Source organism: Pseudophryne corroboree, chromosome 6 (genome assembly GCF_028390025.1).
Source record: "Pseudophryne corroboree isolate aPseCor3 chromosome 6, aPseCor3.hap2, whole genome shotgun sequence".
Taxonomy (NCBI): Eukaryota; Metazoa; Chordata; class Amphibia; order Anura; family Myobatrachidae; genus Pseudophryne; species Pseudophryne corroboree.
The window spans coordinates 574,409,725-574,428,082 of NC_086449.1; the positions used below are offsets into that span (position 1 = coordinate 574,409,725).

Consider the following 18,358-nt stretch of genomic DNA (forward strand, 5'->3'; position numbering starts at 1 on the left):
GGAGAGAAGCTGGTAAGGCCGATTTGAAAAATCGGTGTGGAGGCACGTCTTCGAACTCCAGTTTGTACCCTTGGGTCACAATTCCTAGCACCCAAGGATCCAGGTCCGACTGAACCCAGACCTGGCTGAAGAGCTGAAGACGTGCCCCTACCGGTGCGGACTCCCGCAGGGGAGCCCCAGCGTCATGCGGTGGATTTGGCAGAAGCCGGAGAGGACTTTTGCTCCTGGGAACTAGCCGTAGCTGGTGTCCTTTTCCCTCTTCCTCTACCTCTGGCGAGGAAAGATGATCCATGCCCCTTTCTGAATTTATGAGACCGAAAGGACTGCATCTGGTATTGAGGCGTTTTCTTTTGCTGTGGGGGAACAAAAGGCAAAAAAGAAGACTTACCCGTGGTAGCTGTGGAAACCAGGTCCGCGAGGCCATCCCCAAACAAAACTTCACCCTTGTAAGGCAAAGCCTCCATAAGTCTCTTGGAGTCAGCATCACCAGTCCATTGATGAGTCCACAGCGACCTCCTAGCTGAAATTGCCATGGCATTCGCCCTTGATCCCAAGAGGTCAATATCTCTCGCAGCCTCCCTTAGGTATAACGCTGCGTCCTTGATGTGACCCAAAGTTAACAGAACAGTATCCCTGTCGAGGGTGTCCATGTCAGATGACAAGTTATCTGCCCAACCTGCAATTGCGCTACTCACCCATGCCGATGCAACCGCCGGTCTGAGCAGGGCTCCCGTAGTCGAATAAATTGATTTTAAAGTGGTTTCCTGCTTGCGGTCCGCAGGATCCTTTAGGGTCGCCGTGTCTGGGGACGGAAGGGCCACTTTTTTGGATAACCGCGTCAAGGCTTTATCCACCGTGGGTGATGATTCCCATCGTAACCTGTCCTGTGAGGGGAAAGGATACGCCATAATAATTCTCTTGGGAATCTGCAGCCTCTTGTCTGGAGTTTCCGATGCTTTTTCAAATAGAGCGTTCAGTTCATGAGATGGGGGAAACGTTACTTCACGTTTATTCTCCTTAAACATACAGACCCTTGTGTCAGGGACAGAGGGGTCCTCTGTGATATGTAATACATTTTTATTGCTATAATCATGTACTAAATACTCTTGGCCACCCTTGGGTGTAACCTCGCATCATCATAGTCGACACTGGAGTCGGAATCCGTGTCGGTATCAGTGTCTGCTATCATATTATAAGTTTCTGGGACCCTGATGGGTTCTGTGACACAGTAATATCCATGGATTGACTCCATGCTTGGTTCTGAGACTCAGATTTGTCCAACCTTTTATGTAATAAAGCCACACTTGCATTCAAAACATTCCACATGTCTACCCAATCAGCAGTCGGCGGTGCCAACGGAGTCATTACCACATTCTGCTCCGCTTCCTCCCTCGACGAGCCCTCCGCCTCAGACATGTCGACACACACGTACTGACACCCCCAAACACACTGAATTATAGGGGACAGACCCACAATGAGGTCCTTTGGAGAGACAGAGAGGGAATTTGCCAGCTCACACCCAGCGTCGCCACAGTCTGAAATATTAACAATACCTCAGACCTGTAAGCGCTTTTATATATAAATATATATCAAATCAGCACCAAATTATTGTGCCGCCCCCTCGTTTTGCACCCTGTTACTTGTGTATAGCAGGGCAGGGTCCGGGAGCAGCGTCTCTGCAGCAAGCTGTGGAAAAAATGGCGCTGGTTAGAGCTGAGGGAAGAAGCCCCGCCCCCTTGATGGCGGGCTTCGGTCCCGCTATTATTTATACTGGCGGGGGTTTGTATACCCTGCCTATGCAGTGTATATACTATGCCAGTCTAGTATCTGAGGTAAATTTTGCTGCCCAGGGCGCCCCCCCTGCGCCCTGCACCCTTGTAGTGCCTTGTATGTGTGTGGGAGCAATGGTACCTCACGAAGATCTGACGTCTTCCGCCGCCTATGAAGTCTTCTTGCTTCCTATACTCACCCGGCTTCTATCTTCCGGCTCTGTGAGGAGGACGGCGGCGCGGCTCCAGGAACGAACAGCTAGACGACACCAGTGTTCAGACCCTCTGGAGCTAATGGTGTCCAGTAGCCTAAGAAGCAGAGCCCATCAGTCTAGGAAAGTGGGTCTGCTTCTCTCCCCTCAGTCATACGAAGCAGGGAGCCTGTTGCCAGCAGTACTCCCTGAAAATAAAAAACCTAACAAAGTTAATTTTCTAGAGAAACTCAGTAGAGCTCCCCTAGTGTGTGACCAGTCTCCTCTGGGCACAGGTTTTAATGGGGTCTGGAGGAGGGGCATAGAGGGAGGAGCCAGTTCACGCCCATTTAAAGTCTTAAAGTGCCCATGTCTCCTGCGGAGCCCGTCTATACCCCATGGTCCTTATGGAGTCCCCAGCATCCTCTAGGACGTAAGAGAAATGTTGATTTACTGTTCCAGGCCCATCCAATTGAGCACATGCCATGCTATTGGTGACCCTAGTTGTGGTGGTTAATGCAGCAGATATCTGTTGTGTCAGTAATGAACTCTAACGGCATATTTATAAATATTATTTTTACTAAAATAATGTAAAAACAGATGTTTTCACATCCTTTTCATATTATTTTAGTATCACAAGAATGTACTAATGGGCAATTGAAGTAATGGGCAATAAGCAGATCACATTTCCCATACTTTCAATTGATAATAACGCCCTGTGATAATAACACCATCTTCAGACAGCAACATCCAAGTCATATTACAAAACCCAAAACCTGAGAAATTCAGAGAGGAGGAAGAAGGGAAAGAGTATCACCTGATGAAAATCATGGGAGTAAAGGTGTGTACACACGGTAAGATATTTTCTTCCGATTCTGACTATATAGTCAGAATCGGAAGAAAATATAGTGCAGATCGCAAGGTGACAGTCACCTTGCGATCCCGATCCGATGCCGATGCGCGGCCCCGCGCGGTCGGCATCGGAAGAAAAAATAGGCTGTGCAGGCAAGTCAATCCTGACTATCTCTATAGAAGAGATAGTCAGGATTGAAATCGCACATAGCCAGCATCGCAAGCACAGTTATTATGTGCTTGCGATACTGGCTAAGTGCCGACCCGGCCCCCTGTCGCACGGTGAGAATCGGATAAGTCCGAATCTCACCGTGTGTATGCACCCTAAGGGTGTGTACACACGGTGAGATATTTTCTTTCGATTTTGACTATATAGTCAAAATCGCAAGAAAAGTTAGTGCAGACTGCAAGGTGAAAGTCACCTTGCGATCCCGATTCGATCCCGATGCGCGGTCCCGCCAGGTCGGCATCGCAAGAAAAGATAGACTGTGCAGGCAAGTCAATCCTTGCTAGATCGGTGTACTATCTAGTTCATCTCACATGTCAATGACATCTCACATAAGCCAAAATCTCACATAAGCCAAAATCTCACATAAGCCAAAATCGTAAGCGCACATAGTCCATATCTCAAGAAAAGTTAGTCAAAATCTGTCCTATCTGAGCTCCAGGGAGTTCAAGGGAAATCGCAAGTAAAAATCGGGCATAGCAAGGATCTCACCGTGTGTACACACCCTAAGACACAGGCTAATCTATCTGGGGGAGGGGGGTTAAATGAAAGGCCTTAATCATATACCAGGAGAAATCATGGAGTGTACATTTATGGGCATGTTTTTTGTACTATGCTGTGTTTCAACACTTAAAAACAAAACAAAACACTGGAACTTACCTTCATCACCATTTGCAGCTGAGCCTGAACCATCGTGTGCTGCTTCTAAATTACCAACACATGGACTCATTCAACAGCTGGAGACAGATAGGGCTGCAGGAACTGCCTTGCTGTAGGAGCACCTGTACCTGCAGCAACAGGATAATAACATGTTATGGAATTTGCCTTCAAGGATAAAGGTAAATACTGAAATTATGATGGCCATGCTCACCCAGAGGGAGTGCTGACTTAAAATTCCACTAAGCCAGCAAGCCAACATATAGCCATTTGCCTACAAGGCTGAGCCTAAGCCACAGGAAGCAGAGGAAGCTTCCTGTGGAAGCTGTAGTAGAGTCAGGTGAGTCGATCTTCCATCAGAGGGGTTTGGTGGCAATAAAAACCAACAAACAAAAAAACCCGAAAGTAGCCATATTGTTATTTTAAAATTGTTTAATAAAATTTGTTAATAAGAACAAATACATATTATAAGTACCCCTATATAGTGATATTTTACAAACATAGAAGTATGGTATACATTTAGGACATCAAAAAGGTAGGACTTGATGTTGTGCTGCAGGGGGACAGCTGTTGTCATGTAAAGGTTTGGAGGGTGGTGTCTCCTAATCAGACAAAACATTTAAGCACAAAAGCCCAAGAAAGACTTGCACTTGTATACAGCACACATTATTTCGCCGGTATTACTTTCTCACATTGGTGCTTCTTGAATTGCAACATAATCTACCAGGGGTTCAAAGTTCAGACAGAAGATGTATTTTCTATAAGCTGGTAATTAGACCCATTTTCCTGTATGTAAACTTTTAGAGGATTTACAATGGAAGTATTGTTGTACAACATGATATGATACCTCATCTATTCCGTCTTTCATGGACACAGATTCAGGATTATTTTCAAAGTGTTCCGCGACCCAAAGGTCCTCCTCCTCTCCAGGCAACCTGTATTGAACGGTGACGTGCATAGAGCAATTATATTGCACACACCTTTGGGCACATACAGAAAGGCTCCTCTATAGTGGTCAAGACAATAAGTGACCTTTGTTCAAGTCAAATGTTAATTTTATAACCAACCTAGAGGTGGTATGTGCCAAACTGTTGCTCTGTAACTACCATAAACAGAAGACTGAGAGTACGCAGTTATACTGGGTGGGCACCATCTTCTGCATTCCAAGACATTCACCTGAAAACAAATGAGCAGTTACACTCTATCATCACTATGGAAATAGCATCTATAATGTGTAACTTTGTTATGACAATCACACAATTTGAATGAATTTCAATATGATAAAATGTAGCACAAAGTGCAATATTAGTATGTGACCCTAACATGTTGTGTGTACAAGACCAAATGCATCATTGATCACTGACACTAAAAATTGTTAAAACATAAGGAATGCCAAAGAACTAATACAGGTACGATGCACAGTACAAGATATATGACTGTGCTGACACTGTTAGTGATTAATGCAAACATCACAGGCCATAATCCATACACACTGTATTACCCTCATCTGTCAATATTATTATAGAGCAAAGACGTATCAGATGCACAATCTGTAGGAGTGTGTTGTCAGCGTTAGCTATAAAAGTGCTCATTTGTATAAACGTATAACCGCTCACCCACACCCCAATCCCACCCATCGCTTACCACTTTATCAGTCCAGCTGGAATCTTCTTTCTTGCAGTAGTTCAAGTGCCCGATAAAAAAAAATCATAATAGGGAGCTGCAACTTATCATGATATACTGTAGCTGTTGGGTTACTCAATAAAGTGCCATCATCTGAATCAGCCAATACGCAAAATAAAGTGGCTAGACAGTGCTGCTGGCATCATCGTGCCTCTGGTACCCGCAATAGACACATCCTGAGAAGCAGATCTGGGGATGTGCCAAGTCTAATTAGGTCACTTCTCCAGGGTATGTGCCTCACTAACATGCACACACCCTTACTGTAGCCAACTTCTAATATACACTGAAGTTTCTATACACATGCAAACTATACTGAATACGCAAATGTGTATTCTTACCCCACAAATGGAATCACGTCCATCTCTAAATAAAGCCCCTAATCTGCAACATACAGACTATACTAACATATGAGGTTAGAGTGCCTTTGATGTACTTAGTATATTAAGCATGAGCAAATGAGCTGTCACTATATTGTATACTATACCTTAGTAGCTGCAGTTACAGCAGCATTTGCAGCAAGGTTCAAGCCTCTTTTACCAACACGCATCATTGTTTCATAGCTCTTGTCCCTTGCTTGAGCTATGTACTCATCAATTTCCTGTAAAACCACATAAAATAATACATTATTAAATGCAGTTACTTGAATTGTAAATGCTTAGATTATACTGCAATGATGGCTTCCAAATTTAAGATGAAAATATTCAAATGTACTAAACATCTATAAATAGTGATAATGGTACTTCTATTCAGTAACTGACAAGGAATGGTACCAGTTTATTGAGAAGGACAGCCCTGCAAAGCAACCCTGACTGATTTAGCTTGCGCTATCACAAGCTGGTGAGTTATATGCACCATAAAGCAAAAAGAATAACACGGTTCTGACCATGCTCAGACACGCCACTTTTAAATCTGAGACTAAAATCCAATTGTTAGTGAAGACTTGTGAGTTGCCGGCATTCTGACCGTTTCCCCTCCAAGCCATCAAGTATCACAGATTTTCCCTTTACAGGTATGCAAGAAAATCCGCAATGTTGTGCTATCGGAATTTTCAGCAGTGTGTGCATTCACAAATAATGCAGAGGACTGAAATGTGTTGAAAGGCTATATTGGGGGGGAATTCAATTGTTTTAATAGCCACAATAATTAATGGGTGCATTATGGACCAATTGTTCTGGGTGGCCATTAATTATCGTGCTTGTTGCGCACAAATAGATTAAAGTACTGGCTGCAATGCAAAAGTTCTGTTTGGGCGTCCAAAAGAAACACATATCGCATATTTTTGCTCGCCACCTCAGGAGGATGTGAGCAGAAATGTCACCGGTGGCAGCACTCGCACCCGAACGGAGCAAAAATGTAATTGTTCCATTGTGTCACCAGCTTTATTTAAAGGTGTTTACCCTTTTCTGTCATCCTGCTTTATTTTACAACTAGTCACCAACCCGTCAAAATGACGGAACAATATAACAGTAACGTCAGTACCGGCGGCTGTGCATGCTTGAATGGAGCAACACTTAAATTGCTCCCTCGGGCGCCATCTAGCGGCCACCGGCACGCAAAACACTTGAATTCCCTCCATAGAGGCGAGGAGCAGTATTAGCCTTTTATTTCATAGGAAGGGGGGGATTCATTTAGCCGCGGGACCTCCCCCGGGCTATTCAATTATCCCCGATGCTGCACTCATCAGGGATTTTTTTATCACCTGTATGATAATCAGCCCCTACTCAGACCCGTTTCTTGCGAAAACACATAGGTCTGTGAACTTATCACGGATTCTCTGGGTTTTTGACTGAAAATGGAAAATATTGGGGAGGCAAAAAATGGGGGTTGCTTGAATAGGAAGAAAAAAATTGGAAAAAGAAAAAAAAAACTAAAGAAACTCCTGTTTTCCACACATGAAAATTTTTCGGGGTTAACTGAATTCTAACTACATCCTTGGTTCTGTAGTGTACAGTTCAGTCGTGCACTTTGCTCTGTACATGAGGTACACAGATGTACATGTATTAGTGCATGTTAATAGCATTCAAATGATGGCAAATAGACTTTAGACATACACATACCTTTTCTTTACTGGAGAGTGTTGGATGGACAAATTTCCTATAAAGTACACTAGATCCTTTAGTGTACGGTGAAAGGAGCCAAATCACAAATGCAATTTTTAACTCAAAATAAAAAGGAAACCTAAAAGAAAGAGGGGACGAAATTAGCCACTGAGCCACAGACCTTTATCATACTGGGCTATATATATATATATATATATATATATATATATAATATATATAATAAGAATTTACTCACCGGTAATTCTATTTCTCGTAGTCCGTAGTGGATGCTGGGAACTCCGTAAGGACCATGGGGAATAGCGGGCTCCGAAGGAGACTGGTCACTCCAAGAAAGAATTAGGACTACCTGGTGTGCACTGGCTCCTCCCTCTATGCCCCCCCCCCCCTCCAGACCCCAGTTAGGGAAACTGTGCCCGGAAGAGCTGACACAATAAGGAAGGGATTTGGAATCCCGGGTAAGACTCATACCAGCCACACCAATCACACCGTACAACTCGTGATACTATATCCAGTTAACAGTATGAACAACAACTGAGCCTCACGAACAGATGGCTCATAACAATAACCCTTCAGTTAGGCAATAACTATATACAAGTATTGCAGACAATCCGCACTTGGGATGGGCGCCCAGCATCCACTACGGACTACGAGAAATAGAATTACCGGTGAGTAAATTCTTATTCTCTCTGACGTCCTAGTGGATGCTGGGAACTCCGTAAGGACCATGGGGATTATACCAAAGCTCCCAAACGGGCGGGAGAGTGCGGATGACTCTGCAGCACCGAATGAGCAAACTCAAGGTCCTCCTCAGCCAGGGTATCAAACTTGTAGAATTTTGCAACCCGACCAAGTAGCAGCTCGGCAAAGTTGTAAAGCAGAGACCCCTCGGGCAGCCGCCCAAGAAGAGCCCACTTTCCTCGTGGAATGGGCTTTTACAGATTTAGGATGCGGCAGTCCAGCCGCAGAATGTGCAAGTTGAATCGTGCTACAGATCCAGCGAGCAATAGTCTGCTTAGAAGCAGGAGCACCCAGCTTGTTGGGTGCATACAGGATAAATAGCGAGTCAGTTTTCCTGACTCCAGCCGTCCTGGAAACATATTTTCAGGGCCCTGACTACGTCCAGTAACTTGGAATCCTCCAAGTCCCGAGTAGCCGCAGGCACCACAATAGGTTGGTTCAAATGAAAAGCTGAAACCACTTTAGGAAGGAATTGGGAACGAGTCCTCAATTCCGCCCTATCCATATGAAAAATCAGATAAGGGCTTTTACATGACAAAGCCGCCAATTCTGATACACGCCTGGCCGACGCCAAGGCCAACAGCATGACCACTTTCCACGTGAGGTATTTTAGCTCCACGGTTTTAGTGGCTCAAACCAATGCGACTTTAGGAAATCCAACACCACGTTGAGATCCTACGGTGCCACTGGAGGCACAAAAGGGGGCTGAATATGCAACACTCCTTTAACAAAAGTCTGAACTTCAGGCAGTGAAGCCAGTTCTTTTTGGAAGAAAATCGACAGAGCCGAGATCTGGACCTTACTGGAACCCAATTTTAGGCCCATAGTCACTCCTGACTGTAGGAAGTGCAGAAATCGACCGAGCTGAAATTCCTCCGTTGGGGCCTTCCTGGCCTCACACCAAGCAACATATTTTCGCCATATGCGGTGATAATGTCTTACGGTCACATCTTTCCTAGCTTTAATCAGCGTAGGAATGACTTCCTCCGGAATGCCCTTTTCTTTTAGGATCCGGTGTTCAACCGCCATGCCGTCAAACGCAGCCGCGGTAAGTCTTGGAACAGACAGGGCCCCTGCTGCAGCAGGTCCTGTCTGAGCGGCAGAGGCCATGGGTCCTCTGAGATCATTTCTTGAAGTTCTGGGTACCAAGCTCTTCTTGGCCAATCCGTAACCACAAGTATAGTTCTTACTCCTCTCCTTCTTATTATTCTCAGTACCTTGGGTATGAGAGGCAGAGGAGGGAACACATAAACCGACTGGTACACCCACGGTGTCACTAGAGCGTCCACAGCTATCGCCTGAGGGTCCCTTGACCTGGCGCAATATCTTTTTAGCTTTTTGTTGAGGCGGGACGCCATCATGTCCACCTGTGGCCTTTCCCAATGGTGTACAATCATTTGGAAGACTTCTGGATGAAGTCCCCACTCTCCCGGGTGGAGGTCGTGCCTGCTGAGGAAGTCTGCTTCCCAGTTGTCCACTCCCGGAATGAACACTGCTGACAGTGCTAACACATGATTTTCCGCCCATCGGAGATTCCTTGTGGCTTCTGCCATCGCCATCCTGCTTCTTGTGCCGCCCTGACGGTTTACATGGGCGACCGCCATGATGTTGTCTGACTGGATCAGCACCGGCTGGTGTTGAAGCAGGGGTCTTGCCTGACTTAGGGCATTGTAAATGGCCCTTAGTTCCAGAATATTTATGTGTAGGGAAGTCTCCTGACTCGTCCATAGTCCTTGGAAATTTCTTCCCTGTGTGACTGCCCCCCAACCTCGAAGGCTGGCATCCGTGGTCACCAGGACCCAGTCCTGTATGCCGAATCTGCGGCCCTCTAGAAGATGAGCACTCTGCAGCCACCACAACAGCGACACCCTGGTCCTTGGAGACAGGGTTATCAGCCGATGCATCTGAAGATGCGATCCGGACCACTTGTCCAACAGATCCCACTGAAAGATCCTTGCATGGAACCTTACGAATGGAATTGCTTCGTAAGAAGCTACCATCTTTCCCAGGACTCGCGTGCAGTGGTGCACCAACACCTGTTTTGGTTTTAGGAGGTCTCTGACTAGAGATGACAACTCCTTGGCCTTCTCCTCCGGGAAAACACCTTTTTCTGTTCTGTGTCCAGAACCATCCCCAGGAACAGTAGACGCGTTGTAGGAACCAGCTGCGACTTTGGAATATTCAGGATCCAGCCGTGCTGTTGTAGCACTTCCCGAGCTAGTGCTACTCCGATCAACAACTGTTCCCTGGACCTCGCCTTTATAAGGAGATCGTCCAAGTACGGGATAATTATAACTCCCTTTTTTCGAAGGAGTATCGTCATTCCGGCCATTACCTTGGTAAATACCCTCGGTGCCGTGGACAGACCAAACGGCAACGTCTGGAATTGGTAATGACAGTCCTGTACCACAAGTCTGAGGTACTCCTGGTGAGGAGGGTAAATGGGGACATGCAGGTAAGCATCCTTGATGTCCAGTGATACCATGTAATCCCCTTCGTCCAGGCTTGCAATAACCGCCCTGAGCGATTCCATTTTGAACTTGAACCTTCTTATATAAGTGTTCAAGGATTTCAAATTTAAAATGGGTCTCACCGAACCGTCCGGTTTCGGTACCACAAACATTGTGGAATAGTAACCCCGTCCCTGTTGAAGGAGGGGTACTTTGGTTATCACCTGCTGGGAGTACAGCTTGTGAATCGCCTCCAGCACCGCCTCCCTGTCTGGGGGAGTAGTTGGCAAGGCTGATTTGAGGAAACGGCGAGGGGGAGACGTCTCGAATTCCAGCTTGTACCCCTGAGATACCACTTGTAGAATCCAGGGATCCACCCGTGAGCGAACCCACTGGTCGCTGAAGTTCCAGAGACGGGCCCCCACCGCACCTGGCTCCACCTGTGGAGCCCCAGCGTCATGCGGTGGACTTAGAGGAAGCGGGAGAGGACTTTTGTTCCTGGGAACTTGCTGTTTTGTGCAGCTTTTTCCCCCTACCTCTGCCTCTGGGCAGAAAGGACGCGCCTTTAACCCGCTTGCCTTTCTGGGGCCGAAAGGACTGTACCTGATAATACGGTGCTTTCTTTGGCTGTGAGGGAACATGGGGTAAAAATGTCGACTTCCCAGCCGTCGCTGTGGAAACGAGGTCCGAGAGACCATCCCCAAACAATTCCTCACCCTTGTAAGGCAAAACCTCCATGTGCCTTTTGGAATCCGCATCACCTGTCCACTACCGAGTCCATAATACTCTCCTGGCAGAAATGGACATTGCATTTATTCTAGATGCCAGTTGGCAAATATCCCTCTGTGCATCTCTCATGTATAAGACTACGTCTTTAATATGCTCTACAGTTAGCAATATAGTGTCCCTGTCAGGGGTATCAATGTTATCAGACAGGGAATCTGACCACGCAGCTGCAGCACTGCACATCCATGCTGAAGCAATAGCCGGTCTCAGTATAATACCTGAGTGTGTATATACAGACTTCAGGATAGCCTCCTGCTTTCTATCCGCAGGCTCCTTTAGGGCGGCCGTATCCGGAGACGGTAGTGCCACCTTCTTTGACAAGCGTGTGAGCGCTTTATCCACCCTAGGGGATGTCTCCCAACGTATCCTATCCTCTGGCGGGAAAGGGTACGCCCTTAGTAACTTTTTGGAAATTACCAGTTTCTTATCGGGGGAAACCCACGCTTCATCACACACTTCATTTAACTCTTCAGAAGGGGGAAAAACCACAGGTTGCTTTTTCTCCCCAAACATAATACCCTTTTTTGTGGTACCAGGGTTAATGTCAGAAATGTGCAACACATTTTTCATTGCCGTAATCATGTAACGGATGGCCCTATTGGAATGTACATTAGTCTCATCGTCGTCGACACTGGAGTCAGTATCCGTGTCGACATCTGTGTCTGCCATCTGAGGTAGCGGGCGTTTTTGAGCCCCTGATGGCTTTTGAGACGCCTGGGCAGGCACGGACTGAGAAGCCGGCTGTCCCACATCTGCTATGTCATCAAACCTCTTATGTAAGGAGTTGACACTGTCACGTAATTCCTTCCACATATCCATCCACTCAGGTGTCGACCCCGCAGGGGGTGACATCACATTTATCGGCACCTGCTCCGCCTCCACATAAGCCTCCTCATCAAACATGTCGACACAGCCGTACCGACACTCCGCACACACACAGGGAATGCTCTGACTGAGGACAGGACCCCACAAAGTCCTTTGGGGAGACAGAGAGAGAGTATGCCAGCACACACCACAGCGCTATAAATCACAGGGATGTACACTATGAGTGATTTTACCCTATAGCAGCTATATATATATATATATAGTATTTGCGCCTAAATTTAGTGCCCCCCCTCTCTTTTTTACCCTATTGAGCCTGGAAACTGCAGGGGAGAGCCTGGGGAGCGTCCTTCCAGCGGAGCTGTGAGAGGAAATGGCGCCAGTGTGCTGAGGGAGATAGCCCCGCCCCCTTCACGGCGGACTTCTCCCGCTTTTTTTATGGATATATGGCAGGGGATTTTACACATATATAGTCTTAATGACTATATTATGTGTATTTTTTGCCAATGTAAGGTAATCTTATTGCAGCCCAGGGCGCCCCCCCCAGCGCCCTGCACCCATCAGTGACCGGAGTGTGAGGTGTGCATGGTAGGCAATGGCGCACAGCTGCAGTGCTGTGCGCTACCTTAATGAAGACCGGAGTCTTCAGCCGCCGATTTCCTGGACGTTCTTCTTGCTCCTGGCTCTGCAAGGGGGGCGGCGGCGCGGCTCCGGGACCGGACGACCGAGGCTGGGCCTGTGTTCGATCCCTCTGGAGCTAATGGTGTCCAGTAGCCTAGAAGCCCAAGCTAGCTGCAAGCAGATAGGTCCGCTTCTCTCCCCTAAGTCCCTCGTAGCAGTGAGTCTGTTGCCAGCAGATCTCACTGAAAATAAAAAACCTAAATATACTTTCTTTTCTAGAAGCTCAGGAGAGCCCCTAGTGTGCATCCAGCTCGAGCCGGGCACAGATTCTAACTGGGGTCTGGAGGGGGGGCATAGAGGGAGGAGCCAGTGCACACCAGGTAGTCCTAATTCTTTCTTGGAGTGCCCAGTCTCCTTCGGAGCCTGCTATTCCCCATGGTTCTTACGGAGTTCCCAGCATCCACTAGGACGTCAGAGAAATATATATATATATATATATATATATACACACACACACACATGAATAAATGATCAAACGTGGTCATTGTACCACATCTACTGTCTGTCCATACCCCCTGATATATCCCAAACACAAGGGCTTCGTGTCTATATAGGCTGGGATTTGTGGCTGACTAAGTGCCTGATTCAGAGGTGGACCCAAACTGAACACGCTGGCCGATGTTTATGCTGTTGAGCACTTATTTGCTACTGCACAAATTTTTCTGAAAACCCCTGCGACGTATCATAACCCTAACTGCACAAAGGTGTTGCTGGCGCTGGCATCAGAGATGGTGAGGAAAAAGGGGATTTTTTACTCACCGTAAAATCTCTTTCTCCGAATACATCTGGGGGACGCTGCGCACTTACTAAGGGTTAGAGTGTGTGGTATGGAGTTTGGCACAGAACCTATTAAAAAGTGACTCCTTCCTGCTCTAACCCCTCCCATCTACAGTCTCTCCACCACTCAGCCCTCAGTTAATGTTTAGCCAAGCCGGGAGAGACAGCATAAACCAGTAACAAATAAACCAGACTCCAGATGGATTCGGAGAAAGAGATTTTACAGTGAGTAAAAAATTCCCTTTTCTCCTTCATCAATCTGGGGGACACTGTGCACTTATTAAGGGGATATCCCAAAGCAAGCTAAAAAGACAAGGGAGAAGGGGACAGCAAAGCCATCTGCAAATTAGTTCGCCCAACAGAGGAAGTCTCCATACCAAACCTATGGAAACGGTAGAACTTTGTGAAGGTATGCATGGACGACCAGGTCACCGCTCTGCAGAGCTGCTCAGCAGAAGCGCCCCCGCGAACAGCCTAGGAAGCACCAACAGCTCTAGTCGAGTGACCCCGCAGTGGAAGAGGAACAAGAACAGCAGATGAAATATAAACTTGACAGGGGGCCTGGCTTGGCAGCTATCACGACTGGATGTGAGTTTCAGGAGCTCTCCCTAAAAGCCCCAGTTTACCCCTTTTTTCTCCTGCTATCATCAGCTGTAGGTGCCCCAGGGTCTGTCCCTCTACACCGGGACTGCTGTGACTGCGGGAGGTGGTGATCGCGGAGCCGGGAGCGGCGCAAGGCCACTCTGCGGGTTGTGGCCTGCCTCCGAGATAACAGCCGGGACCTGACTTACCCCGCTTCTTGGATCCCTCCAGAGGTAAAGGCACCAGTATCTGTAGCTTCATCCGGCGGCCTCCCTCCGTGGCACAGTCTCCCGGACTGTCCGTCAACACTCCTGCCGCTGTCCCGTGCCCTGCAGTCTCCCCCAGCCGGAGTACCCGTGCGCGCGCCAAACGCCTCCTCTCCACTCAGCCTTCCGGAATGCATTCGCGGCCGCGACCAGCGCTTCCTTTACTGCAGTAACAGATCCGCCTGCCTCCTGTAGTGGGGATCTGCTCCAGGGACTGCAGCAGACCTCCGGGGACTGCCACCTGTCCTCCAGATGCTCTGCTGTGGGAGAGAGGTGACGGCTCCCCCTGCGGCCGCCATTTTGGATCCACATAGTTCAGGGGACAGTAACTGTGTCCTCGCTGTTTTCTTGCTGATAAGTTCTTCTTACCCTTCCCTCCACAACTGCATATATACCCCATATCCACGCTGAGGACCACCTCCGTACACGGAATTATACTACTACCTACCTATTGTTGGCAATATCCTCTAACCTGAGGTACAGGAACTTTGCTAAGCCTACTGACACTTTTTCTCATACCACTGTATAAGGAAGCTGATCATTATACCACTGACAGTGCGCCTCACGTCATACACTTCCCTGCTTCTACTCCCATCCCTCATTGTGCGCTGTATCCACGCCGTTTCTTAGTGAAGCGCATAATGATTATGGCTCCCTAATCACAGCGAACACTCAGTGACAGAGGGTTCTACCGCATTGAGTGCGCAACTGTGCTACATTGACCTGTGACTCTGTGTTAGTATCTTTCATTCATTGCCGCTACCCAGGTACTCTGTGTTTTATTTTTTAATCTCTCCATAATGTCGCAGAGAAACCGTAAAAACCTTCAAGCACCTAAACCTAGTATCTAGCGTGCCTGGGAGAAGGTGGTTCCGCTACCCGAAACTTTCCATCAGCAGACCAGACGTCTGATGTTGAAGAAACCGCTACCCTAGATACCCCACTCAATACCCGAGATATAGTTGCCATTGTCACGAAAACGATCCAGTCGGAAATTAGGGCGGAATTGACCAAATTTAGATCTGAACTGGCTGATTTGGGCACGTGCACTGACTCTTTGAAACATAAAGTTGACGAGGTCTGCCACTTTCAAACTGTAGTTTAGCAAGAACTCTCGGACATCCGGGCCGATCTAGAGACATACAAGGACCACTTAGAGGATATTGACAACTGCAATCGCCGGAAAAATGTCCGCATACGCAACATCCCTGGGAGTGTACTGTCTGAGTCTCTCCCTGACTACCTTGAGAATCTTTTCTTGCAACTGGTTCCCAGTATCTCCAAGGCCCTGCTTCACCTAGACCGTGCCCATGAAGCCCTACGACCTAAGCCACCTCCAAATCAAGCGCCACGTGATGTCATCTTACATTTTCATTATTACACAACCAAGAGCAAATTATGTCTGCTATTAGAGGGGTTCCATCGGTTTCTTATTCCGGCTCCCAGCTGCAGCTTTTTCAGGATCTCGCATCTTCTACTCTCAAGAAACGCAGAGACCTCATTAATATAACTAAGGCACTCAGCAATCACTCCATCAAATACAAATGGGGTTTCCCCTTTCAACTACAAGTTTCTAAAGATGGAACTATGTATGCGATCAAAACCCCTACTCAAGGCTACGATCTGCTCAAGACTCTTGGCACACTTGATGATTTACCGGAGGCGGTCCGGAACCAATTGTCACCCTCTGCCCGCAGCCCTGGAGTGGTCTACTTCATAAAAGACTACCGTTGTGTTTAGTGACATCGCCCACGTAACTATCACATTATACTATTTCAGTTTGTTGTTCTATATTGTCTATTCCTTTTTGATTGATACTTCTTGATTTTCAGTTCCATGCTCCAATGCTACTCTGTAGCCTAGTTGGTGTTGTTTACCGGTCAGACCTCCGCACTCGGCGACACGCATTGAACACTTTTTTGCTCTTGTTGTGCCGACTGACTGCTGACAACGATCAGATTCTTACACTGTTCACTATTAGCTATATCTCCTGGACGTGACCGGCTACACTGGAAGACCCTATGTCTATACCGCTCCAACCAGTTTCTATTCGTACACTTATTTTTATACGTGATTTGGGGCTCCATGATAAGGGGTTGGCCTTGTCTTTGTTGATGTTCCTGTTTATTGCATGGGTACTCACGAGTTCTGTAATTTTCCTATGTGCTTCTCATTGTTACGATACTATTTATATACGTTTGTTTACGATGTCACTAATTAATTACTCCATTGTATTATTATGCTTATGCTGATTTAGTTTTCAAAGCTTGTGCCATAATTGCAATCCTGTCAGCCTCTCTTATTCCCCTGTCACTTGGTCGCATTCCCTCTTCCCTCTTTTACATGATTCTCCTCCTAATTTCTGCTCTTCTGCAACAATGCCACGTTCCCCACCGAAGGGTGCGCCTGGACGGCGGTTATCCTTTCCGTCCTAGACCCAGCCCTTATTTAGGAAAGGGTCGCTCCCTTCTGTATGTCAATACAGATTCCCTCCCCTTTTTTTGTCTTTCTCTTTCTATTCCCCTGTTTCTCCTCCCCTAGCTGGCCTGGATCCTTGCTGCCTTCGATTCTGCATTGTCCACATACCTTCCCACCATGACTTTAAACATTGTATCGGTTAATGCTAACGGCCTCATCTCTCCCACCAAACGGGCCATGGCCATCCAATTTTTTAACCGTCAGAAATCTGACATTGACCTACTTCAGGAAACCCACTTTAAATCCCCTCATCCCTCCCTGTCCTGTAAACAATATCCACATGTTTACTACTCCAATATGCCCTCCAAACGTAAAGGCACTGCTATAATGATATGCCGTGATCTTCCGAGTCGTTCACGATTCTATACCATGGCAGTTATATAATTCTTTCATGCTTGTATAACCAGTCTCCTCTCATTCTAACCTCAATATATGCACCTGGTAGGCAGCAGGGTTCACTTTTTATGGCCTTCTTTGACCGCCTCTCTCAACTTCCCACTGGTATGACCATTATTGGTGGAGACTGTAATGTTACTATGGACCCCTTAGTAGACAGGTCTCAACCTAGCACTACACCTTCTGCTCAGGCCAAATTGACCGCACTCTTACAGTCCCATATATCACTTTATAACATATACGATGGCTGGAGAACCCTATACCCTTCAGCGATAGGATTGGCTCATTACTCCCCACCTTTTGATCTCTCTAAGCGTATTGATCATGTGTTTGTTGACCGTGACACGACCCGAAAACATCTCAGTGCTCAGACGCTTCCCATCTGTTGGTCAGATCACTCCGCTGTGACATTTGAATTATCTACACCATATGCACCTCCTCCCAACCGCTCGTGGCATCTTAATGAATCCCTTCTTCTCAAAAAATCTACCATTGCTGACATTACTAACGCGCTGACACATTATTACATTGACAATGCTACTCCAAATATCTCCCCTTCTTTGCTATGGGAAGCACATAAGGCAACCATTCGTGGCTTCCTCGTTAGCCTTTTCTCAATCCCCCCCAAAATTGAGAACTCGCAACTCTGACCCGCCTACATCAGCGCCACCCCAAAAAGAAACTTTACTTGAAAATTTTAGCGGTTAAGGGCCATCTGACGCAATTCTCACCAAAAAGGTGGTCAAAGCACTGTTGTGGGTGTGCCAGAGGTTTTATGAAAAGTCAGATAAGGCTGACACCTTACTGGCTCGGAAACTGCAAGCGAAACGCATTCAAAACCGTATAGTCACATTGCGATGCACTGATGGCTCCACTACATTTGATCTGACAGTCATGGCCTCTCAATTTCGGGACTATTACACGTCTCTATATAACCTTCCATC

The 18,358-nt window shown here is 47.0% G+C and overlaps 1 protein-coding gene across 3 annotated transcripts in view; it reads right to left on the minus strand.

Annotated features, from left to right (window-relative positions):
* REEP2 (receptor accessory protein 2) overlaps positions 1-18,358 on the minus strand; it is a 188,622-nt gene that overhangs the window by 102,449 nt on the left and 67,815 nt on the right. For all 3 annotated transcript variants that reach the window (XM_063927859.1, XM_063927858.1, XM_063927857.1), the window contains exons 4-5: positions 7,436-7,556; positions 5,863-5,976 (exon numbers count right to left, since the gene is read on the minus strand). In XM_063927859.1, the coding sequence (XP_063783929.1) occupies positions 5,863-5,976; positions 7,436-7,556 (235 nt within the window). The remainder of the gene's footprint in view (positions 1-5,862; positions 5,977-7,435; positions 7,557-18,358) is intronic.